Source organism: Carettochelys insculpta, chromosome 9, assembly GCF_033958435.1.
Source record: "Carettochelys insculpta isolate YL-2023 chromosome 9, ASM3395843v1, whole genome shotgun sequence".
Taxonomy (NCBI): Eukaryota; Metazoa; Chordata; order Testudines; family Carettochelyidae; genus Carettochelys; species Carettochelys insculpta.
In genome coordinates, this window is record NC_134145.1 from 44054832 (window position 1) to 44081233 (window position 26402).

Consider the following 26402-nt stretch of genomic DNA (forward strand, 5'->3'; position numbering starts at 1 on the left):
AGGGTGGTTCATGCCACAGACTGATGCCTATCCCCACAGCCCTAAGGAATCTCTCAGTACCATTGAGTCATTAGGCTTGCATGTGCCTGCTACATAGCAGCAGCTTTCAAGCTGTGGCCCCAGCAGTAACCAGGTCCTTCCAGACCCAGAGACACTCTGCCTATACCAATGAAGGGTTGTTACTCCAGCCACTAGCCACACCCCTGTCAACAGTCCGGGGCTGCTTGCCGAAGGTCAAACTCTTTCTGACTCTCCTTTAATGATATGCTGCGGATCAGAGTGCCTGCTCCTTTGTATGCTCCTCCAGGTCTGGTCAACCGTTTGGTCGGAATGCTGGGTCCTTGGGGCTAGTGTTTTGGGATACACTTCCCTGTTCTGCTCTGGGGTGGAGCAGGTGCCCTCTAAATATGAGCAGTGGAGGCTTCTGTTCTTGCTGCTTCCCAGCTCCTAAGGCAGATGTGGGGCCGCAACCCCTCCTGAGCCTCCAGGAGCTCATCATGTTTATGGCATCTCACCTCTTTGTATTTCTGGGCACCATCAGCTCCTCCCTGGATCCGGGGAACTGGTGCACTGCTCTAAACCTAATGGACGTTCACCTCCACATTTCCATCTACCCATCCTATTACTGGTACTTCCTGCTCCTTCAGTTCACAGCTCCCCCACTTCAGGTACTCTACAGCCCCAAGAAAGTTTACAAATATATGGCAGTAGTGGCTGTTTTCCCTGGCTGTCATGGGGTTCAGGTGTACCTGTACCTGACTACAGAACCTCCATTGGAGAAGCTGCTCGTTCATATACAGGTATAATATGGCAACTCTATTACATCAACGAGATTGGGGAGTGAGGGGGGAGCGTGGTCCTCCCTGCTTTGCTCAGAAGTTCTTCACCTTTGGGAATTCTGCTTGGCCCATTCCATTCATCTGAATGTGTCCTACATCCCGGGGATCCAGAACCAGGTGGCAGACAGTCTCAGTCATTGTCTCCTAGCCCATGAGTGGTCAGTCTGCGCAGATGTCATCCACTCAATTCTTCCAAAAAGTGGGCTTTCCCTGGCTAGATCTCTTTGCATCCTGGAGCAACCGCAAGTATCCTGCATTATGCTCCTTCCAGGCTCTCATCTCGGGCTTTATAAGGATGCATTCCTCATCCTTTTGGACCCTGGATCTGCTGTATGCCTTTCCTCAGTTTCCGTTTGTGCACAAGATGCTCGTCAAGGTCTACAAGGACAGGGCAGATGTGTTCCTTATAGCTCCAGTCTGGGCCCACTGCCATTGGTACCCCATGCTAAGGGAGCTCTCTGTGCTTCCGCCTATTTATTTTCCCCTGGTGCCAGACCTCATTGCGTAGAAACATGGTTGCGTCTGCCACCCAGACCTTTGGTTTCTCCACTTCATGGCTTGGTGGCTTCGTCGTTGATACCTGGCAAGCAGGCTGGCTTAGGGCCAGTGCGTTGGGTCCTTCTGAGCAGCTGCAAACCATCTACACAACAGTCCTGTGTGGCCAAGTGGACACACTTCTCCCATTGGTGCACCCAGTGTGAGCTTGTGCCTTTGTCTACCTCTGTCCTGCTGTGTTAGACTACCTTCTGTCACTGGAGCAACAAGGTCTTGCTGCTTCATCTATCAAGGTGCACCTGGCAGGGTGGCACCTTCCACCTTGGGGAAGGTGGGCTTTCTGGGTTTGTGCACGCCCTGGTGGAGTACTTTCTCAAGAGCATGGACCAACTTCACCCACCAGCTTGCCAGCTGGTCCTGGCTTGAGAGCTTAACATGGGTGTCTGGGTGCTTATGGGCCATCTCTTCAACTTGCTGACCACTTGCTCTCTCCTGTACCTTCCCTGGAAGGTGGCCTTCCTGGTGGCTATCACCTCTGCCAGAAGAGTATCTGAACTCTTGGGCCCTCATGTCTGAACCCTGTATAATGTGTTCCACAAGGACATGGTCCAACTTCGCCCTCACCTGGCGTTCCTGCCTAAAGTGGTCTCCAGGTTCCATATTAGTCAGGACATTTTCCTGCCTGTGTTCTATCCTAAACCTCAAAGCTTCTAGCAGGCATAACAGCTGCACTCACTTGAGACAGGTGTTTGCTTTCTGTATTGACCAGATGAAGCCTTTCCGTAAGATCCTGCAGCTCTTTGTGGCCATCAGTCATGGTAGGAAGGGACTCCTGGTGTCATCGCAGTGTATCTCCTCCTGGATCATGTCCTGTACATGGGCATGTTATGACCTTGCTAAAGTCTCCCTTCTGCCAGTGATGGTGCACTCTCAATGCAAGTGCAGACATCTTCATCCTTCTTCCTGGCCCATGTGCCTCTCCAGGAGATGTGTTGTGCTGCTGTGTGGTCCTCTGTGCATACTTGTATATATAACTATGCAATTGTGAAGTAATCTACACAAGACACCACCTTCCAGGGTGCTGTCCTAGGGTTAGCCACATATTGACACCAACCCCATCTCCTGGGTTTAGCTTGGGAATTCTCTAACTTGAATAGATATGAGCAAGCACTTGAAGAAAAAATGGCTTCTCACCATTGTAACTGTTCTTCAAGATGCGGTGCTCATATCTTTTCAAAACCCACCCTCCTGCCCCACTGTCAGAGTGGTTGGCAAGAAGGAGCTCAGAGTGCCAGGTTGGCTGGGTCATATATATTTTTGCATAGGCACCACTATTTGTGGGGCTGCGTACTTGCTGGGGAAAACTTTCTGATAGCCATGCACACGTGCACATGTAATTCGAATAGATATCAGGAACACATCTTGAAGAACAATAGAACGGTAATTGTTTTTGTAAGTAGCAGTTCAGTATGTGGGATATTTTCTCCCTTCCTCACCCAGGTTGGAGTTTGAAGGATGTGGGGTGGGATTTGCTGTCAAATGCATCCTGGGGGGTGAGTTGCTGGGCAAGAGTCATGACAAGGAGAATTGAGATGAGAATGTAGTTCTAAGAGCTCTATCAAAAACGCTGAGTAGCAGAAATTTAAGGAACTGATAAACTGATCAAGGTTTTACTTGCCTTTCCTTCCACTTCCATTTTCTCAAATGCAAATTATTTTTCCAAGTGGGTCCTTTGAACCAGATCTGCTGTACTGGACTCAGAAATGTACTGATTACTTTTGGAGTAAAGGAAATACTAACTCTGATGGAGATCTGAATATATTCTCAAAGACTGGCATAAAATGATATTTGAATTTTCACATTTATTTCAGTATCTAACCAGATTATGGATTTAATATGACCTTCAAAGAAATGTATCCTAGGTTAAATTATCAAAAATCCTGTCGTGTCAAGAACCAAGATATGGACTTATTAATTAAAAATCTAACTTGTTCATTTTTTCTTTGTGGTAAAAGGAACTACACAAGAGAATTTGGACAAGCTGATCCAGAATGTACATATAGAAAGTGATAGTGACATGATAAAAAATTGGAAATACCTTGGTGTACCTGTTGTAGTCTCGGTAGGTATTCAGGCTGGAATGTTGTTGCTGTGATAATATAAAATATCCCCAAGGTTCCTTTCCTTAGGACACTTAGCTGTTCTGTGTTTCTGATGCTGTTATTTCTAATAGAGAGTTCAGCCTGTTAATTAAGCGGGCTTCAGTATTTCTCATGAAGAAAGACCACTGTCATGGTTTGGTGATAGAGGCTCTTGACCAGGTTTAATACTTTCAAACACAGTACTAGCATCCCATAGGATGAATAATTACACAAACACAGGAGTGCTCAGTCAGCAGCAGGAATTTCTGCTGTCTCCACCAGTACACAAAGGGTTATGGCAAAGTTCCCCAATATTTACAGATGGAGACAAACAACTTGCATACCATCTTATGTGTTTCATGACAATTGCTTGTTACTTCCCATTTGCCCATGATCTTTCCAGGGATTCTTGCAACAGATTGGTGCCCTCAGAGTTCAACCCCTGAGTCTCACTGGTGGCTGCTCTGACACTTCTTCCTAAAAGACTTATTAACTTCAGGGAAAGCAATGAAATATGCACAGATTCACATCCAAATCACTGTAATTTATATTTGTAGGGTTTTTGGCTGACTCAAGAATAAAAATAATACCACCTCCCCATTGTTAGCCTCTCCATCCAGAGATTGAGTTCTGGGGCACTCTTTTGTATTTGTTAATTTCACAGTACATTAGCTACCTGGAAGGCTATGAAAAGTGATATTAGCAAACATATAAGTATCACTTTTCACAGAGAGCTAGTAAGTCTGCTGGGAAAAGTGATACTTGTATATGTGTTAAGGTCTTTCTCAGAATTCCCCAGGATCCATTGAGCCTTGGATGGAGGGCCTTTATGGGTGAGGCCAGAGATGACCGTGAGGGCCAGGGGAGGCAGAGAGGGCTGTGGCAATGAGGAATGGATGAGAAGGCAGGAAGACGGTGGGGCTCAGGGGTAATGGGGAGGGGATAGAGAGCCCCATGGTCTCATGGTACAGCTTAGTGACCATGGCCAGAACCCAGAACAAGAACTGTTTGGCCAGAGCCAGGGATTGAAACCTGCTGCTGCTAGTCAGCATCTGGGGCCAGTGCCTGTCGCCAACTGGCCAGAGTCCAGGGGTGTGCCACTGGAGCCAGGAGTCAGCACTCACTACTGTGTGGCTAAAGTCATTGCTTACCATTGCACAGCCATGGCCCAGGCCAGGGAGCAGCACCCACGGCCAACTCCTGCCACCATATGGCCAGACTCCAAGAACAGAACTGTGGGTTGGTGCTTGCTGCCATGCTTGGGGGCAGAGCTGGACCCCAGGGCAAGTAACTGCCCCTGTAGAGCTGGAAGAGATGGTCATCGGAGGCTGATTTTGAAGTTCTGTGGCCAAAGCTGGGGATCAGCAACTTCTGGTCTGTGGCCAGAATCAGGAGTTGGCACCCAGAGCCCCATGGTTGGACCCTGATGATATACGGCTGAGGATTAGTGCGTGCCACTGCAACTGCTGCTGTACAGCTGGAATCAGGAGTCAGAGGCTGAAGCCCCGCAGCTGAATGCCAGGGCCACATGTGGCTAGAGCTGGCGGAATCAGTACCTGCAGCCCCATGGTCTGAGCCTGGAGCCACATGGGTAAAGTTCATTAAGTCCCGCAGCTGGAACTTGCCACCCAAACACTGTCCTCCAGTGTGGGCCAACAACTCACCTTGCTGTAGCAACTGTGTACCCCAACTCTCAGCAGAGGTGGTGCAGGGCGGTGTATCCAGGAGCAGTAAGGAAGGACAGAAAGGAACTGATGCTTTGTGCCCCCTCCCTCCAAATTACTGCCAAAAGCCCCTGGTGGCTACATTTGAGAAACATTGCTTTAGCCATGGTTGACACTAGATTAGGCTGAACTTAGATGACTTAGGTCAAATTTTTAAGGAATCAGCTCACACTACAGGGGCCATTCTGTTGACTTTAAGGGCTCCTAAGCAGAGTCGAGGTGATTGGGAAGAAAGGAAATTGTGAGGCGAGGAGAGAGTACAGAGAGCATGAATTGGAGACCCAGAGGGGGATTTTGCAGCTGATGAGGCAGCAAAGAGTTCCCATGGTCCTTGGTACAGGTGCCCCGCTGCAGCCCGTGATGAACCACATGTGCTGTTCACCATGTTCCCTAACCTTCCTCACTCAGCACTGCAGAATACTGGGGGAAGGAGTCAAGGACAGCCTTGCTTTCGGCTCCCAGGGGTGCTTCTGAGAGTAGAAGGCTGACATTCTCCCACCTGTGATGGCAAAATGCCCTTCCTTACCCACCTCTGAAGCTCTTGCCATGAACTCCTTTAGTATCCCCTGAATAAAAATGATTAAACTAAAAAAGTGTCTTTATTGTTTGTGTTGCATGTGCGTGTGTTACAGGCTTTACAGCCAAGTACACATCGTTCAGGGGGCACCTCTTTAAGAGCAATGGACATGAGTGTCATGTTGCCTTCTGGTCATTCATAAAGCTGTTTTTTCAAAGCCTACCTGATTAGTAGTGGCCCTTACTGTGCTCTCCTTATTGTCCTGGTGTGTGGCTGCCCATAATTATGGGTGAAGTGATCTGCCTCAGTACCCCTAGCCTGGCATGAAAATTTCCCCCTCATTCTCACATAAATTGTGATGTACACAGAAGGTTGCCACCACAAGGGGAAATGTTGCTTTTGCTGCAGTCTGAGTCAGGAGGCTTTTGAACCTTCCTTTTAGATGGCCACATGCACATTCTACCACCATTATGCACGTGCTCAGCCTGTAGTTGAACTGCTCCTTATTGCAGCCCAGGCTGCCTGGGTATGGCTTCATGAGCTAAGAGAGCAAGGGGTAAGCTGGATCACTCAGAATCACTGTTGGCTTCTCCATGTCTCTAATGGTGATTTTCTGGTCTGGGAAGAAAGTCCGCTTATGCAGCTTTCTAAACAGACCAGAGTTCCTAAAGATGAGAGCATCATGCCACTTTCCTTACCTTCCCACATTGATGTCGATGAAACGACCCTTGTAATCCACCAAGGCATGCAACACCATGGAACGTTACCCCTTGTGGTTTATGCATTCAGTGGCAAAGTGGTCTGGTGGCAAGATAGTGATTTGCATTCCATCTATCACCGCAGTGCAATTAGGGAATTCCCTTATGGCAAAACTGTCCACTATGTCTTGCATATTTCCCAGAGTGACTGTCTTTTGTAGCAGAAGGATATTGATTGCCTGGGCTGTCTGGGTGACAGCAGCTCCCGCTGGAGATTTGCCCTCTCTGAATGGATTGCCCATTGATGGTAGCTGTCTGGTGGTGTTCTGTGAAAGCTTGTAACTGCCAGTGGTTGCATATTTTTTTTTTTTTTTTTGGTGTCAGTACTTGCTGGTGCTGAGTACCGGCTCCCCAGCAGCTCCAGCCGTGGGATTGATGGGATAGAGGGTGAGACAGGAGCCAGGAGCCAGCTGAGTACTGGTTCCTCTCTCTCTCTCTCTTTAATTTAATACAAAGAAAACACTGGTAATTGCCATATGCTTCTGAACTGTTAGAGCAGGTCTCATTTTGATATTGCTGCACTTCAGGGCAGAGGAAAGCAATTCACGAATTTACATGAAAGTGGCCATACACGTGGAAGTTTTGTAGCCACTGCTGATGGTACCATACTTGCAGAACAATGCAGTCCCACCAGTCTGAGCTTGTTTCATAGCACCAGAACTCCATTATGTACAAAGCATCAAGTGCAGCCAGCATTTCCCTGTTCCTCCTCGTCCAGTGTCTCGCATTTCTATATGCCTGTGTCTTCCTCAGAGTTTTCATCACTCTCATGGCTGCTTAGGCTCTGCGCCTACTGCAGCACAATACGAGAGGTGCTGATAATACTTGCCACAACAGTTATAAGCTGCATAGGTTCCATGCTAGCCTTGCAATGACATCTGCACAGATCTGTAGAAAGGGCACAAACACACTTTTTGCCATAGCTTTCTAAAGGGAGCAGGAGGAGAGAATTCGTTATAGGATGCTGATGACACACAAGCACCCACCACACGTTTTTGTCCCATCACACACTGCATTGCTGACAAAGTCAAACCTGGCAACTCTAATGGGTACACATTGTTCACTTTATGTGCCAGTGTGGACATGCACCTTCAGTTTTACAAAACGGGGTGCTAGAAAATCAACCTGAACAAATGTGACCTAGTTTTTGGAGTGTAGATGTCTCTGGCAAAATATCGCTGTTCATCATCTCTCTCAAATGTTTTTACCTGGTGTTAGGTCAAGATGTACCTGGACTGATCTTCTGGAATGTGTTCATATGCACCTGTGCAGTATCTCTCTGCTTCTTAGGAGTGCTCATATTTTAGCAACACTAGTAGTACCTTTGTCAGGGTCACGTATCAGAGAGTGTACTTGTAAACACCTCCAGTAATATATGGCCTGACTTTGTTTCACAGCCTCTGGTTCAGGTCTTGCACCAGGTTGAGAAATAATGCATTTTTCCCCCCATTTAGTGCTAAGGCTTTTTCTTCAGCTGTTAATGTGGCATTCCACAGTTTTCTTGGGAGAATCAAGAAGTTAATGATTTTGCTAGGAACTCTTGAAAAATTCCCGTTGCTAAATTTACTGACATTACCTTAGTTTTAATTCAGTATACTGGTTTTACACTGGATATTTTTCAAAATAATATCCAAACATTTCTATAAAAATAATTTTATTTTGGTGCAAGCTGTCTGTCCCACAACTTGTCAAAGTTATGCAGGCTTTGAGTAGTGTCTGAACTCTATAGAGTGTTCATATATTTAACTTTAAGAATCTGATCATTTTGTTGTGACAGGCAGTCTTCATAGCAACAAAAAAAATTTTCTTTTGTTTTAGAACTTAATCAGTCCTCCTGGAAAACACTCTTTTTTCCAGGGTAGTAATTATTTGTGGGGAGCCATTAGCTTAGCAATAACTTTTTGGGGAAAACATAAATATCTCTAACTCCGTGTTTCTGAAATAGGTTTCCAGTAGTTGATTTTAAATTGCAGCTGAAATGTACTGTACAGACATAGTTTGCACATGGTAAAATATTTTCCAAAAATTTTTCTATTTCATTGGTACTGATTTAAAATGCATATGATAAAACCATAGCCTCCTTTCTTTTTCCTTTTTTTTTTTTTTTTTTTTTAAAAAAACTCTTTATTTAGTCCACTTCTCAGCAACGTAGACAACCAAAGAAGGACCGATCTTCGGAAGAAACATTTCAGCTTTCTAGATGGACACCTGTTATCAAAGATATTATGGAGGTAAAGTCTAAGAACGTAGTTGTTTTGTAAATGCAGTGTAGAAATAGTCTTAAGGACATTGAAAGCTAACAGTTTATACAAGATGTTCTTTTGAAATGTCATTTAAAAGTTTTGGGTTAATTAACATTTTATATACTATAAAATTTCCTTTAAGTTCTTTAGTGTAATCTATTTAGATGTGTGCACACAGCCTCTAAATTTCTAGTTAGTATATTAACATGAAAATTAAATTGATAATGTACACTTAATTTTAACTATAACTGAGAAATAATTTAAAGCCAGCTGAAGCAAATCAAAATACTGGGAGACAATTCAGCTTCCTGTCAGTGGCAGGTAGTTTGAAATTGGGTTCTTTAGTTTAAACTCATGTGGCATGTGCGTGTATGTGTAGTAGGTCTTTAGCCTACAATTTAAATGTTTTTCATGTAATGGATGCAATTAGTTGCCTGGAAAATCCATGCAAAGTTATTAGTGTAGTTTGTCTTAAAGCCTAGACTACACACTCACACTTCTTTGTGGAGAAATTAAGTAGGTCAAGAGAATTATAAATAAAAAAAAAAAATCAGATGACATCTGAACAATTTCAATGTTGTGTTAAAAAAATTACATAGAATTACTTCCCTCTGTTTTTCTTACTTGTGAGGATACGTGGAATCTAAGGGTATGTCGACACAACAGCATTATCCTGAAATAAACTATTTGGAAGGATGTATTTTAGAATAGCTTATTTCAAAATAATGCTGTTATGCCCATAATTCATTTTGAAACAGAGCCATTGAACACCCAATAGCTTATTTCAAAATAGGCTCTACTCCCTGTTTACGTAGCACTATTTCAAAATAGGTATTTTTAAATTGGTGCTATTCTTCTTGCAATGAGGTTTACCCATTTCAAAATAAGCCACCTGTTGTTTTGGAATTGTTTTGAAATAGCAGTTGGGTTATATAGATGCTAGCAGAGTTGTTTTGAAATGATGGTTATTTTGAAATACCTTTGCTACGTAGACATACCCTAAGTCACGAATGATTTGCAGTATTACAACAATTAAATATGGTGTGGGGGGGGGGGGTCTCTTTTTTACAATTGGAGCACTGGTTCTTGTGAAATTCATTTGACTTATTGCTTGTCAGGAGTTGACATTTGTGAGGGGTTGTATATGTATGTTTCAAGTTAACATAACTGATTAATATTTTTCCCTTCAGGATGCTATAGAAAACAAACTAGATCCAAAAGAATGGCCTTACTGTTCTCAAGGTCCTGCAGTCTGGAATGGTTCAGGAGCTGTAAGGTAAATTGTTGCAATTTACATTCAGGATTATTTACTATTCTTGTTATGTTTTCTTGTATGCAGTCTGTAAACTTCGATTTTTAGAAATAATGCACAATAAGAGCCAAAGTAATGTATTTAGTATAAAGTGAAATATATTGAAAAGCATTTCAGTTCATCTGAAATTCTCTGGAGCTTTGCTGTTAGAGCCTCTGTCTGGTTAATTACATAACTTGTAATTTTAGTTAGAGTGCTTTCTACATATTTAAAATATAAAAATAACATTTTGAACCAGAATTGTCACCTTTTCAAATGTTATCTCAAAGTATTTAGTGTAAGTGGTGTTCCATATGTGCATGTTTTGTGTGTCTAATAGGCTGAAGAAATTTTTTGTATTTATTTCTGAAAGTGACTGTCCCCATTATTTTTTCTTAACAGTAAAGTCTGTTTTGTTAAAACTTTTTCTACCATACACTCAGGCCTCCTTTTACTAAACAACTTAATTATCCTAATGAAATTTAGCTTTTTTGGAAGTCAGTGGCTGCAGGGGGAGAGGTGGTTGCTGGAAGCTAGGACCAGTCCCATGAAAGTCTTCAGCTATCAGTGATCATCAAATGAATTCTGTATTTAATGGACAGCTAGTATGGAGAGTATAGTAGCTATGGTGGGGTTGTATATTCAGTGAATCTTTGCAAAGAGCCAGTTAGCTTTTTTTTTTTTTTTTAAATGTTTGGCTTCAGCACAAGTCCACTGTGGAATGTCACAAATGATGATTTTTGGCAGGTCTTTGATAGGTAGGGGCACAATTTTCTGTCTAGTCACACATGACATTGGGTGTCTTTTGGGACGTTAGTGGTTAAGGAATTCAAGATTGGGGAGTCTAGAAGAGGCAAGTTCTTTGAGACTGCTGTCTTTGAACTGGCATTGCCTAAGGCCTGGTCTGTACTACATGGTTAGAGCAATGTAAGTTTTCTTCGTTGTTCTGTTTGTTCATGCAGGGGCATCAACAGCTGCTGGGAGCGGGGTTTGTCTCTGTGCCCTCCAAGGGCAGAAGGGGTATGGCTTATAGCAGCGAGCCCTGGGATCCCCTGCACCCCACCTACACACACACACTGAATGTGCAGTGAAAAGAAAAAAGCAGTCCAGTAGCACTATAAAGACTAACAAAATAATTTATTAGGTGAAAGCTCACCACGGAATAAATTATTTTGTTAACCCTCTTAGTCTGTATTCTATCAAAACAAAAAAGCAGCCCAGTAGCACTTTAAATACTATCTCCTGTTACTATTCAACATGAATGTGGAGTGGCAGCACAGCACTCTGCGGCGTTTCAAAGGGGCCTGGAGTTCTGGCCACTGCCGCCGCTGCTGCTGTTGCTGCAGCAGTCGCTGGAGCTCCAGGCCCCTTTGAAATGTTTGGCTTGAGGGCAGTTGTCCCTTTTGTCTCTCTCTGGTGGCAGGTCTGTGTGCATGTGATTACGCTCGTATTTGTCTCCAGGTGATACAAAGCATGCTGTTAATGTGATCCTGTAACACCACCTCCCTGAGTGACGCTGAGCCATTGTTGATCTACTGAGTTCAACAAAGTGCAAATGTAGAGACTTCGTGGCCTGTGTCCCTTACAGTCCTCCAGCAGCTCTACCACAATGTCTGATGGTCTTTTTTAATTGTTCAGCAGATGACCATAATGGTGTTTACAGCTAGGTACTGAGACAGGTTGCAGTGATGTTTGTCTGACTAAAAGGAGATAACACGTTTTTCGAGAAAGGTGTAACTGGGGATTTGCATTCAGAATTCTCAAGCTGTTCTCTGAGAAATGTAGAACTGTAGCCTAGGTATATCTCACATTTCTCTCTTGAATTTATTTTCCTTTTCTTTTTTGTGATAACTGTAGTTTTTAGACTTGCATTTATGGTATACTATACTTTTTGTAACAAAAAATTTAAGTAATTGCAACTTGCAGTTTGTCCAACTGTAATTTGAGTCAAAAGATACTGTACTACACACCTGTGAAAAATACTTCACTTTTTCTTTGTTTTTTGTTTTGTTTTTTTAAATGGTCAGTTGGTCAGACTTGTAAGGAGATTGTCTGAGACCAGGTAGATGAGATAATACATTTTTATTGAGAAATATAGATCTGTAGCCTAGGTATATCTCACATTTCTCTCTTGACCTTGTAAGCTCCTGTTAGTGAAAGAGAGAAGCTTTTGAATTAGAAGGAGCTGTTCTTCAGGTCTTGGAAAGGCAATCAGTGTCACAGCTAAATGTGACATAGAACAGATTTGTTTAATATAAGTAGCTAACACACATCCTAAGGGACCATTCCATTAACACCTCTGCTGTCATAGGGCCAGAAAAGGGGGGAGGGGTTAGTGGGTTACAGGTTGTGGTAATAAGCCATAAATCCAGGATCTTAATTAAGATTGTAATTTTTAGTGTCAATTAAAATGATGAATGTAAGCTCCCAGTCTCATCTTTTGAAAGCTATGGTGACCTGCAAACATGGAAACTTTCTATCATTTTATGAATATATTCAATGATATGGATGATGAAACTAGATGCAGTATATCACTGTGGTCATGGTTTTCTTATGAACTGTTTTTCAGTGCTCGCCAGAAACCCAAGACCAGTTACCTAGATGAGCGAAAGAGTGGTTCAAAGCTGATTGTTTTCGTAATTGGAGGCATCACATACTCTGAGACACGTAGTGCTTATGAAGTTTCTCAAGCCTACAAGTCTTGTGAAGTAATAATCGGTAAGCCTGTATTGGGAAGATGAGATGCTTTATTTGAGCCTCATGGTGACTAATTTTTAAATGTGTTTCAAAAACACAGGTATATTTTCCTGTGTCTCCAAGGTCAGTCTCAAAAAAGTATAATACTGTATAAACGTATAATATGTGCTCTTTTGAAATGACATGCAGTATCCTTAGATCTGCATTGGTCCTTTACGGCTGGTAACCTTAGTTTCTTTGTTTAAGATGACATGTTCCAACAATTACCTTGAAAATTCCTAAAGGAAAATTGATAACCAACATGAGACAATTCAGACCTTAGTCTTGCTGCTAAAATATAATATCCTAATTTCTAAAATACTCAATCAGATGTATGACTCATGGGAGTCATGCAGCTGAACCACTAAAGGTACCCATTACAGTGATTCTCATTACAACTGTTTTGTTTAATCTTTGCATTCACTTGCACCTAGCCCACTACTGAACATGTTGCAGTTATTGTTACCAACTGAAATTGGAAAATATAAATCAGAGTAGTGCAAAAATATTACTGATTTAGAAAATTTTCTGCAGTAATAACTGGAATGGCAGCTGCGTGGTCCAGAATTTTGGCATCATTCTTCTAGCTGTTTTGTCGGGGGTCAGTCATTTACTTCTGATGAAGTCCATCTGAAGGACTGCTTATAACCCTAGAAATTGTGGTGGGCTCTGGTTGTTTCAAGGTACCCGACAAGATTACCACAGAAATGATTGGAAGTAGCCATTCTACCTGCTGCTGTTGCTCTGTTTAGATAACAGCTAAAAATCTTATAGTATGTATCAGAGGAGTAAAAATTCCTAGTGGTTTTTTTTTAAAAGTCTGGTGTACAGAGCTGAGTGAGTGTTTCTGAGAAAGGGCATAATGGCAGCTGTTGTTGTCTCAGACACCACAAAAGGAAAGACAGGACACCAGGAATGTGGTTGAACTAGGCTGCAGCTTTCAGTGACGCATCAGGAAACCATCTGTCAACAGCTCACCTACTGCTGGTCATCGGTCTTCTTTAATCTATTCCTGATGGACTGCCATCCCCCTCCCACACCCCCACTCAGTTAACCTGATCCTAGCACAGCTTCTTGGTTCTTACCACCTCATGTGAGTTAATGGAATGGGGAAAAGGAGGTAGTCTCTTTACTACACCAGACACTAGAATCCCAGCTCCATTCCCTACCTTTTTCAGAGAGAGATCCTAAACTTACCTCCAATTTGGGTTCAACAGGATTCTCTGATAAAACAATAACCTACACTTGGGTATTTGCCACATTGTAACAAAATACATTTTACAGGTGAGCTAACCTGTTAGGTCCCTAGGCTACTGAGATGAAGGCAAAATATCCCATGCCTCACTGCCCAGACCACTCCTGCCTTGCTCTTAAAGGATGGCTGTCATGGTTCGTACAGCACAGCTCCAATCCCTGGTCCTCCTATAATCCCAAAAGTGGTTGAGGGAAGAATATTTTCTTCTTCTTTGAATGATTGCTCATGTCCATTTCAAGTTGGGTGTGCACAGGTACATGCCCAGTTGCTGGAAACATTTTGCCCTCGCTGGTAGCCATAGTGTTGGTGTGGCACTCCCTGGGGTATGGTGACCAATATATGCACCACCTGAGACCCCTCCCCAGCCCGCCGCGCAGTTCCTTTTCACTGTGCTACCAGTCATTGGAGCTCTTGCTTTTTCTGCTCAGATTTTTAGCTAGTAGCCTATTGTAGTGTAAATAGCTCTTAAAGAAGTGTAAATAGTTTTAGTACTTGATAGTCAGTCATGTTTTAACTAATAGCTGAGGCAGGGCTTTCTGTCCCCCTCGGGGCTGGGGAATGCCTGGCTCCCCAGGCTTTAAGACTTCTTCAGAATGCGGCAAATGTATGCCCGAAAGTGACCCCCATTCAGCCCCTTTGATTTGCTTGGGGGAAGGACACTTGTGTGATCACTGTCCAATTTGTAAGGCCTTTAAGCCCAGAACTTTGAAAGAGGGGGCCCAGCACCTTAAAGTACTCTTAATAGAGGCACCGCTTAAGCCTCAAGAGTCTCCAGTAAGAGCAGAGAGTGGAGCCTCCTCAGTGCAAAGTGCACTGGCTCCATCAACCACGGTGCCGCCCAAGGACTCCCGGCACCAAGTGCAGGCACCATCACCTTCTCGGTGCCATAGGAATCAATCACTGGTGCCGATGAAGAGGAGGAGGCACGAGAGGCATTGCTTGCCAAAGTCAAAATTGGGAGGCCTCAAGTCCAAGGCTCAGGTGTGCAATGCAGAAGAGCAGGAGGGGTGTCCGTTGAAGCCTGTATGGAGTGGGAGTCTGCAGATGCTGGACTTCCCCTTAATGACGGAGATGTTTCGAGCAGCACAAGGACATCTGCAGATGCTGGGTCCGGGTCCTTCTCCATCTATGGAGGACAGGCGTTGTACCACTGAAACAAAGCAAGCAGGGCTTGTGGACATGACACTGGCACTGACTCCTGTGCTCATGTTGATGCTGGCACTGACGCTGTATTCAGTGCCAAGCATGCCGGTACCAACCCAGCAGACTGTGGGCCAGTTTCAGGTGCCCTATGCACCGGCTACGTCCTTGGGGCACATGACATCGGTGCCGACTCCAATGGCACCGCTGTGGTCATCTGCTTCTGAATCAGCATCGGAGTTGGACTCCTTCTGCTTGAGCTCTGGACGGAGCGTGAGCTTGAGAAGGTTGCATCATAGCCATCGCATGCACCATAGTCGTCACTCAGACGATACGGGTTGGCTGCTGGCTTTGAAGGCGACTCAGCAGTGGCCCTTCTGAACCCCGTGGGTTTACGAGGTGCAGAGCCAGGTTGTTGGATTACCTTTAATGGTGCCGAGCACCCCGCCGATCCCTCGCTCGGCACCATCAGCATCACCGGGTGCCCCCACCACAGGAAGCGGTGGTCATTGTGGAGCTGCCTATATCTTCTTGTGAGCATCAACCTCAGCACCATCGTTGGCACCATTTCAGCGAGACTGAACCCTTTCGGTGTCTACGCCAGCCGTAATTGTACCTTGGGTGCCAGTGGGGCAGGCACTAGCCCAGGCATCAGCACTGACTCAAGTGCAGGGAACAGTAATGGTGCTGTTTGTGCCACTTGTTGCAGAGTTTTCTGGCCAGCTTGTGCCTATGCCAGCTTCGCCTATGGTGCCCGCTTTGCCCATAAGTTCCATAGGGGCCAAGTGCCTGAACAGGTCACTACTGCCCTTCCCGTCCAAATAGAGGCAAAAGGGCTATCATCTCCTCCCTTGATGAGGTGGTGGTGGGCTCATTGGCCTCACCTGTATTGGAGGATGGCAGGCCTTTTCAACAGCTCCTTCGGAGAGTGGCCAAAAACTTGGGGGTGCAAGCAGAGGAGGTCTGGGATGAAACGGACCCTGTCATGGACATTTTGTCCTCCACAGGCCCCACCAGGGTGCTCTGCCCATAATCAAAATAATTGCCACTATGGCTAAAAAGGTTTGGTAGACCCCTGCTTCTGCCGTTCCTACAGCCCATAGGAATGAGAGATGGTACTTTGTCCCATCCCAGGGCAATGAACATTTGTTCTCACACCTCCCCCCCACCTCACTCCCTGGTAGTGGGCACTGTTAACCATAGAGAGCACCAAGGTTCTCCAGGGTCCCTTCCCGAAAAATACAGAAGCTAAATGCTTGGACCTCAATGGGAGGGTTGCAATTAAGAATTGAAAAGCAGCAGGCTCTGGTTAGTAGGTGTGCTTATAATATAGTCAGCACCCTGTCAAGTTTCTCTAAGATGGTGCCACCTAAAGCCAAGCAGGACTTCGCAGCTGTGGTGGAGGAGAACAAACTGATTTCAAGCCAGCATTGGATGCTGTCACAGGGGTTATGGCCTCCAGCAATGTGGAGGGAGGCTTGGTTGCAGGTTTCCAGCCTGCCTCATGAGGTCCACCAGATGATCCAGGACCTCCCCTTTGACGGCTCTACCTCATTTTCAGATAAGACAGATAAAAGACAGCATAGTCTGAAAGACTTTAGGGCTACCCTCTGCTCCTTGGGCCTGCAAACACCTGGCAACTAACGCAGGCATTTTAACCCCCACCCTCAGCAAAGAGTTTCCACTGCTGCAAAGGGAGGTCAGTAGAAGGCGGAAAAGGGCAGGCCCTTGGCGTTCAGGCCAACAACCTCAAAATGACTAAAAGGGCCCACAGGGACCCAAGCCTCAGTTTTGATGGCACGGTCGAGAGCGTCAGACTGATCTTGCCCACTCTAGCATCCCCACTTTTTTTGTTCTGCCTATCCCCCTTTTACCATACGGGGTTCAGCATCATGACACGCTGGTGGGGCCAGTGCATGGTAGAGAGGGATTATGCTATTCAGTTTTCTTCGTACACCCCTTCCCAGCCCTCTTCCCTTTCCCTCTTCAGGGACCCCTCTCACAAGATCTTGTTATGGCAGGAATTGCAATTCCTCCTGGGTTTTGGCGCCATAGAAGTAGTTCCTCACAGGTTTAGGGAACAGGGGTTTTATTCCTGGTTTTTCCTAATTCTGAAACCAAATCGGGGCTTGAAACCCATCCTGGACCTAAGAGGTCTCAATGAGTTTGTGAAATAAATAAAATTTTGTATGATATTCCTGGGTCTCACACTCCCAATGCTGGTTTGCAGCTCTCAATGTACAGGATGTCAATTTCCATATTTCAATTTACAGCAGGAGGTCTCTCAGGTTTGTGGCAGATGGGAACCCTTATCAGTTCACAGTGCTGCCTTTTGGTCTGTCTGCAGCGCCAAGGGTCTTCACCAAATGCATGGCAGTAGTTGCAGTGCATCTGCGCAGGCAAGGGGTGCAGCTGTTGCCATACCTGGATGACTGGGTAGTCAAGGGTGGTTCCAGGGAGCAGGTGATTCAGCATGTACAGTTGATCCCTTTGCCCCACAGCAGCCCTCACTTTCCCTTGTAACGGTGCATATATTGGTTGCCATATCAGCACCACTCCAGGGGGCGCTGCACCGACCCTATGGCTACTGGCTAGGGCAAAAATCTTCCGGCAACTGGGTGGTTACCTGTGTACACCCAACTTGGAATGGACGTGAGCAACACATCTCAAAGAGCACGAGTTACGGAACAGGTAACTGTCTTTTCCTGATGCTTACATTTTGTCAACGGTTGGGGGGAGAGGTTTATAGGTTTGCAGAAGAGCACAGCATAATGCTCTTAGACACTTAGCTTATGTCTACACTACGAGATAAATTTGATTTTATTAAATTTGATTTTGTAAGGCTAGGTTTTATAAATTCAAATTCGAGTATCCTAGCTTCCCTGCAGCGTCTCCACAAAGTTGAATTAGTGCTGCCACACTAGATTGCCAAAGATTGACTGTTGCAGCAGTGCATTGTGGAAACCTATCCCACAGTTCCCTCAGCTCCGTAGCATTATGGGTTTTTCTGTGGTGCAGTATGGGGAAAAAAATGCATGTGATGCGTGGGCCTGTGGTGTCATCTTTCCACATTGTATTGCCCTCATTTCCCTCCCATGGAAAGCAGACAGACATTTTTCCAGAAGTGAAAGTAAGGAATCACAATGTGTGTATGCTCTGGGATCACCCAGGTGACTATGCCATGTTGACTGGTCCCTCTGCTACTTCCCCCCATGGAAACCAGAGTACGGTATAACTTGTCTTAAGGAAGACTTTTGATAAGTAATGTACAAAAATAAACAAAAATTGGAAAGAAAGCATCAACAAAGACCACCAACTTAACTGATATATCTTGCTTTTATGACTGAATTATCCAAGATTTTACAAACAGCAGATGAAACATCCTCTGAAAATATTATGGGAACAGATTATAGCTTGCGGTGTTCTTCTTCTGTCATTTATTAAAGCTTTTGAGGAAAAGCAAGGGTGCTTATTTAAACACATACTGGTTTTCAGAGAGTTACTGGTTGAAAGAAAGCTGTGGACTATCTGTTAATCCAACTTCAAATCACATGCTGTAGATTCACTGGTTGAACTGCAAATAATAATGGAAACAATTCTGTGCACTAAAAGCAAGCTTCCTTGAAAGGGAGCCAACTTTCCAAAGCTTACTTTGGTATGATTGTTTGCTCTATAGGGTGGGGGTAGAAGCTGAAGGACTGGTTGACGTGGTCCCTTCAGGTGCTTTCTCGGGGGTGGGGGGGTGGTCCAGGGGGCAGCTCTTCATATCATTGAATGTGGGGGCAGTCCCCACCACATACATTGATGGGTGAGGATTATAGCTGAGGGACCAGTTGCCATTGTCTCTCGAGGGGCTTTCTGCCAACCTCCTGGCACGTACTGCTCCACTGAAAACATAGCAAAGACCAAGCTCCCCAGCTCATGTTGCCTATGAGGGGCCATCCAGGCTCTTCAACTTGTGTTGTCTATGAGGGGCCATCCAGCTCCAGAAAGGCTCCTGTTAAATCTGGTGCCTCCACCATGCCCCCCTCCTGCACCAGCCACAGCAAGCCCCTGAAAATCTTTGCCATGGGGTGAGACTTTCCCCAGTGACAGCTGGCTGGCCCCTGAAAATCATTGCCCTGAGGGGAGATTTCCCCTGGCAACAGCCAGCCAGCCCTTGAAAATCTTTCTTGCCTTTGGAGCCTTCACCACACATAAGCAAGGACATGGTGCTGTCTGGAAGCATGGTCTGTACTGCACCACAGGCATGTGCTTTTAATGGGTTGGGGGCTAACCACATGATGTGGTTGGGTGGGGGGGATAGACCCCAAACTACATGGCACCTGTAGGGAAGGGGCAGGACTGCCTCTGTACCAATGTGAACTGTAGAAAAGTTTCTGGGCCTCTAATATGAGCCTGACACCTACAGTGTAGCAGCCATGTGGTGTGGCGGTGCTGGTGCCAGCGCTGAAAAAAATCTTGGCCTCTCCTGCCATATCCTGTGGAGGAAGAAGCCATCACCCCATGTTGGGGCTATTTTTTCATGGCTAGATGTGATCGCCCCACTGATCATAAAGAAATGAATTCAAAATGGGCCCAGGTTACCACTTCAAGTTCCTGGGCTTCCTGGTGCTGAATTCAAATTCATGGGGTTCCTGTTACCTACTTCCTGCCCACCTGGGGAGTAGCGGAGATGGAAGCGGTCAGAGGGGACAACTGTGGGGCATTGTGAAATACATTTGGGACATCTCTGGAGGCCAGTAAAGTCAATTTAAATAAATGCTGTTTCCCCATTAGCATTAATCCGGCCTTTTAAATTCAAACTTGGCATTACACCAACTCACAGGGTTGGCATAATAATATCGACCTTAGTGCTCCCTAAAATCATGCTAATGGCATTTACAGTGAAGACAGTGAAGAAGGTTGTAAATGAAGACATTGTGAAATCAAGCTAATTGCCTTAATAGCAACTTCATCATGTAGTGTAGACATAGCCTTATTCTGCACTTTGTCAAGCTCATGTGGTTTAGGAGGAAGAGTGCAATTTTTGAAGGCTTCTCAAGGTTTTGTTTTCTTGTTTGATACAAAGCCATCCCCTCTTTTGGGCACAGGAGGTGCATTTGCTTCCATAATCACTTCTTGTTTAGCTTCAAAATCATAAAAGTATTTTAAACTACTGTAAGATACAATAAAACCACAACACAATTTTGATTTGATAATAAATCACACTGATGTTTGCAAATTATACATTGTTAACTGCATCCATCTTAAAGTGTATTTGTTTTACCAGGTTCCACGCATATTTTGACACCCAAAAAACTGCTGGATGATGTAAAGATGCTTAACAAACCAAAGGACACAGTTTGCATTAAGGATGAAGAGAAACTCTAATGTTCAAGTACTGTTTTGGTGGCGGTGAACTAAACATTTTATTAAGAGATTCAGTTAATATAAATAGCATGTAAATATTTTTATAGAATTAACTTTTCCAGTCGTGTGTGTGACAGTACACACCGTCAACCAATAGAGTATCTTCTTACAATTTCAATTTGATGCTGCTTTTTTAAGTAAGAAGCAGGAAGAAGAGGGAAAAGTGTAACACCTTGTTTTTATATTGTATGGGGTATGGATAGTATTTCACTGTAAAATGCTTTCTGCAAATGGCATGTTCACCACTAACAAATAATGGAGAGTTTAGAAATCATCATATTTGTATATATATATTAATGGCTTTCTCACTAATTGTGGAAATTTTGTATAGTGAAAACTGGAGATGTTTTCTGAAACTGACATAAAAGGTCCCAGACTTAAATATAGAGGTTTCAAAGCTGTAAACATAAACCTGTTGTAATATTATTTCACATAAGTGCAATGTCCTTTGCAATATGTAAAACTGAATTAAAACAATTTCTATTAAACATGGAAATGTACATGGTCTTGTGAAAAATCTTAGGGTAAAGTATTATTTTGTGGTGGTGTTTTCAGATTGTAGATTGTGAGGGGATGGGAATTAATCATGTAAGTACTAAAAGAAAATGGTTTCACTTCAATAAAGAACTCTGGAGAATGTGCTTGTCCACCTTAAGAAATGATTCAGTGCATGAAGAGTATTTTTAGGACTTCCACTATGTTTAAAAATATGCAGAATCTGAGCCCTTCTCAAATTTTGGTGTGTGAAAGGAGGGTGGGTAGATGTGTGAGAGAGGGAGACTATTATTTGGGTTGACCTTTTAAAGGTAGTCCCACATTACCGGTGTTACTGATATGAAGGTGGGAGCATGAGGGATAGCTCAGTGATTTGAGCATGGCCTGCTAAACCCAGGATTATGAGTTGAGTCCTGAGGGTGCCATCTAGGGATCTGGGGCAAATAGATTTAAAAAACAAAACAAAACAAACAAAAAAAAATCAGGGATGGTGGTAGGTCCTGCTGTGAATGCAGGGGACTGGACTCGATGACCTCTGAAGGTGCCTTCCAGTTCTGAGATAGGTATATCTCCATATATTAGTGAATATTTTCAGTTGAGCACATGCTGGTATTTACTTTTCCAGTGGTTTTCCTAGGAAAAAAGGTGCCAGAACTCTACCCTCCCCCCCCACAGCCCCAATTTTCAGTCATGCTTTACCCCCCACCCCTCCAGCCCAAACCTGCCGCCAGCCTTAAACCCTCTTCATTGTGAGGCTTAACACCATGTCCTTCCCACCCCACTGGCCAGGCTTTAAACCCAAGGCCCCAGTGTGCTGCTAGGCTTTAAACCCCCGCACCAGCTTTAACTCCTCCCCCATGAACAGTCTTTAGCCTCTCCGCCCCCCATCCTCCACCAACCTTTAACCTCTCCCAACTGCCCCCCAACCCAGGTTTCACTTACATTTCAAAAGGAGCCCCACAAGCTGCTGCTCCTTTGCCAGCCACCATGTTCCCTTCTGTACAGCTGTGTGGCTCCCTACAGCTCCCTATACCATGTGGCAAGGGCAGCTCTCTATCCTGCCATGCTGAAAAAGCAGGACTGGATTTAATTGTTCTAACAGCTGGTGCTGGCCATTTAAATGGAGTCCTGCTCTTTCATTGGCAGGCAGAGAGCTGGAAACAGAGCTGCAGTAGTGGCAGAAAACACAGAAATGCTTGTTTTCCTTTTCTATCTAGGAGAATGAAAACAAGGTGGGAATAGGTAATATCTAACTTTTCAAGATTCAAGGTTATGGGGCCAAATTTTCAACTTAATTCCTGTTGTTTTAATAGGAATTAGGCACCAAACTTGCTTGGATAGTTAAAAATTACTCAAAATACCTATCTTTGACAACATTACCATATTAGTCCAAAATAATAACCTAGTTACTCACCTTTACCACTTCCGCTAGGCTGTCATTAATAGTAATAGTCATTTCCTCCATTAGTTAAAAAGGCTGCATATGTATAAACCACAAAAAAATTAGTGGGCTCACTGAAAGTCAGAGTAGGGTGTGTAAAACTTGTATGAATTGTAACCATCTCATTGTCTTTATGGGACATGATATAGTTCACCATTTAACACCCCCCCGCCCCAAGTATTTCTCAGTATCCTAGGCCCTTGGTTTATTTAGCTGTGGACAGAATCTTTGAGACTAGTGATTAGACTTTGGTCCCTTGTGCATGTGTGGGGGTAAACAAAGTATGTATATATAAATATGTATCATATATACTTGTTCATAAGCCAAATTTTTTTGGTTAAAAATGTGAATGAAAGAGCAAAGGTCAGCTGAAGAATGGGGTGGGTTGGCTCCCAGCTTCCTAGGGAAAGCTATGGGCTCACCTGGACCTTACGTGAACCTGGAGCATTGGCAGGCATGGACCACTGGTCACAGCCAACAGGAACAGCTGGAAGTGGCAGTCAGCACATTCCTCAGCCTGTGTGGCTCTCCACAGCTCCAGCTGGCTGGGAGTGGCAAACGGCAGCCACTGGGAGCTGAAGAATTCCATGCCTGCTGCCATTCCAGGCGCACACCTTGTCCAGGTGCACCAGCAGTTTTCCCTGACAGGCTGGGTGCCAACATTTACTGACCCCGCTGTACTTTAAAATTTGGAGTCAAAAGATAAAGTTGTAGAAGATGTATTTTAATATAACAAAAACCCTGCTTCTAATAGCTGAACAAATAGGTATTCACATGCTGTCAAAATGTCAATGTTTTTAAAGAACCATTGCTGATTTTGAAGTCTCAGCTCATTCTAGTGTACTTATTTTAAAAGTCTTAAAATCCTTCAAAGTCTGACTGTCTCCCAATTCACCAGTTTAATAAACTCAGCTTCAGCCATAGCTGCTTCTGCATTGTCATCGTAGATGTCAGCAATGCCATTTTCAGGCAGATTCCTTATCAGCCTCCACAGTATCATCAACAAATACGGTGTCCTCTTCTGACCCATCAAGCACATTACTGATAGTGTTTCCGAATTGATTTTTGTCATTTCCAAGGGACTGGACATGTACTCATTCTTGACCTACTTGATGACTGGCTTGATTTTCGGCTTCATAGGATTCCCACCTTTTGTCGTCTTTGCCATGCCTGAGCACAGCCAGTCTGACCACATTTTGCATAGCTTCTGTTTAACAGTTTTAGCAGCTGTAGAACAGAAGTTAGCCTCCAGGTATTACAAGCAAACTAGCTTTCATTTTTTGGCCACATATTTATTATCTTTGAGAGGTACCTGTGTTGGTCTATATCTTCACAAAAAAAAAGGCAGTTCTATAGTACTTTAAAGACTAACTATAATTTATTAGGTAATGAGCTTTTGTGGCACAGACCCACTTCTTCAGATCTGGGCCCTGAGCATAGCAGGTTTCTTGAGAAGTGCTCCTGGTCTCTTATTCCACACTTGTTCCAGCCATTTGATAGTCCCACTTTTCTCCATCCATCCTTTTCCATGTGCATGTATAATGACACTTGCAGAAAACATTATTTTAAGAAGAACCTTGCCTAAAAATCAGTAAATCTTTAACAGACCAGAAATAACATGCTGTCTTCAGGCCCCCCACCCCCACCACCACCACCAAATAAATACTCCTGACTTGCCAGAGCCACAGCTGTCTGGGCTGGAGGACCTGACAGGGCTGCTGCTGGAGCCACCATATGCTCCTCCCAGCAGGGTGGGTGCTTGGACCAGACAGCTAGCAGAAGTCATGCCAGCTGGAGTGCTGGGCAGATGCATGCCTGCTCCAGGGAAACTTATTACTAGGGGAATGCCCAGCATTGGGCAGGTGATTGGCTTGTGGCAGGTGAACCCAGAGGCTCTGCTGTGTAATCAGCACAGAGCCCACTGCTGCACTCTCTCCCCCAAGCCCATTGCATTCGTCACAGATCTTGTTTGGAGTGCTCCCTAGTGCACCTTGCAAAGTGGCTCCAGTCCTGCGGATTCGGATTTAATAGCTGTTTGGCATTAATGGACACTCTATTAGTCTGTTAACTTGAGGGTTTACTATAGTCACAGGAGGGAGTGTTGACCCATTGGCCAAACATGATAAAAACCACTGTAAAATGGACTCCCCCCCACATGGACCGTGGTTTTAATTAAAACTTTTTTCACTAATGCCAGTTATAGTTCTGTTGCTGGGCAGCTCAAAGGTCACTGGGATGTCTTTCAGCATTTGCAGAGCACACAGACAAATTCCAGTTCTAGTGACACGATACCCATTTTGTCAACATTCAACAACTCAGTCAATGAGATCTTTCCCTGGCCAAGGAAATGAAGCACACCTTGTTGGATGTTTCTCTTGCTTCTTGGCGTGTCAGTGTTTTTTTTTTAATCACGCTCTTACCTGCTTCTCATCGATACAAATTTCAGCAGCAGCAGCACAATTATTGCTTGCTTCTGCATATTCAACAACAACTTTTAAGTTTGGCCACGGTAGCTTAAGCAGACCTTGCCTTTTGATTTTTTTACAATTGTTTAGTTTAAATACTAATATGAAAAGCTTAGCAAATAATCACTATAGGTTTTGTAGGACCTTTACCTAGGAATCTCACCAGTTATCACTGTCAAGTTTTTGTTCTTTGTTCATTTTTAAAGCAGCCCTGTAGGTTGGCATGTGGAGATAACAGGTGCTGCACATTTTATTGCAGATTCCATTAATTCTACACATTTTTTAGATTGGCTTGAGACTTAGGAGGTCCAGTGGTTGACATGCATGAAGAGATTAAATTACACAACAGCAGACTGATGCCATTGCCATAGCACTATTGGTTGCTTTTTTTTTTGTGATTGGCTTGTAAAGCCTAGCAGTTTATGAAATGCTGGTCAAATTTCATGCAGCCCTACAGCATGGCTTAGCTAGCATTCATTTCAAACCAAGCTATTTGACTAAACAAAGCCTTTGCAACATTAAAATTGCTACAGTTTTGCTTTCAAAATTATTTTACAATCACTTTAAATACTGTATGTGCTACGAAAGTACCAGCAATTATAATCTAGTATTGTAGCAGTATGATACTAGAAGACGCAATCCTACTACTAGGTAAATTTAACTTTAGGGTGGCACATGGTTTTTAAATGAGTTGTTTGTGGGCGTAAACTGAAATTGAGGGAATTACCTTTAAGTGATTTGTTTATGTGGGCATAAATGATATCGGTATACATACATTGTATGTATATTAATACACTTTTTTATCTCAAGTGTAAAATAGCAAATATACAATTTAAATAACATTTCAGCACTTTTTAAAAAGAAACTACAACGGGGTCAGGAAACTTTGGCTCTCACCCTGTCAGGGGAAGCCACTGGTGCGTTTTGTTCACCTGGAGTGGCAGCAGTCACTGTTCTCCTTAACTCCCTGTGGCTGCAATTTGCTGTTCCCAGCCAATGGGAGCAGCAGGAAGTCGTGTCGGCTGAGGGATGTGCTGACACCCCCCCCACCAGTTGGCTGGGAATGGTGAATTGTAGACACTGGAAGCTGCAGGGTTCCATGACAGCTGACACATCAGGTAAACAAAAAGTCCCTGGGCACTAGCTGCTTACCCTGATTGTCTGGGATCTGAAGTATGCCAAACACTGAAACACAGGGTTGGCTTACACTGAGTTAGAGCAAGTACCCACCTTTGGGGGAGAGGGGTCAGTTTACGAACAAATGGGCTAATGATCATTTTTTTTAATGGTATGTCTCCCTAATATGTGAGTTAGTTAAGAGGAACTCTAGTAGTGTTTCATTTGTATGACTGGTCCTTAAAACTAAATAATTACATTTTAGACTACATATACAGTCAATTTATTAGTGAGAAATTTCCTTACAGCCATAGGAGGCTTTTGGCCTATTTGC

At 44.1% G+C, this 26402-nt stretch overlaps 1 protein-coding gene across 1 annotated transcript in view; it reads left to right on the plus strand.

The window, feature by feature from the left end:
* The window catches only part of STXBP3 (syntaxin binding protein 3), a 63206-nt gene extending 42012 nt beyond the window's left edge, over nt 1-21194 (plus strand). The window contains exons 15-19 of the mRNA XM_075003585.1: nt 3350-3456; nt 8607-8705; nt 9908-9993; nt 12578-12726; nt 20412-21194. Of these exons, the coding sequence (XP_074859686.1) occupies nt 3350-3456; nt 8607-8705; nt 9908-9993; nt 12578-12726; nt 20412-20512 (542 nt within the window). The 3' untranslated portion in view covers nt 20513-21194. The remainder of the gene's footprint in view (nt 1-3349; nt 3457-8606; nt 8706-9907; nt 9994-12577; nt 12727-20411) is intronic.
* Nucleotides 21195-26402: the final 5208 nt, after the last annotated feature.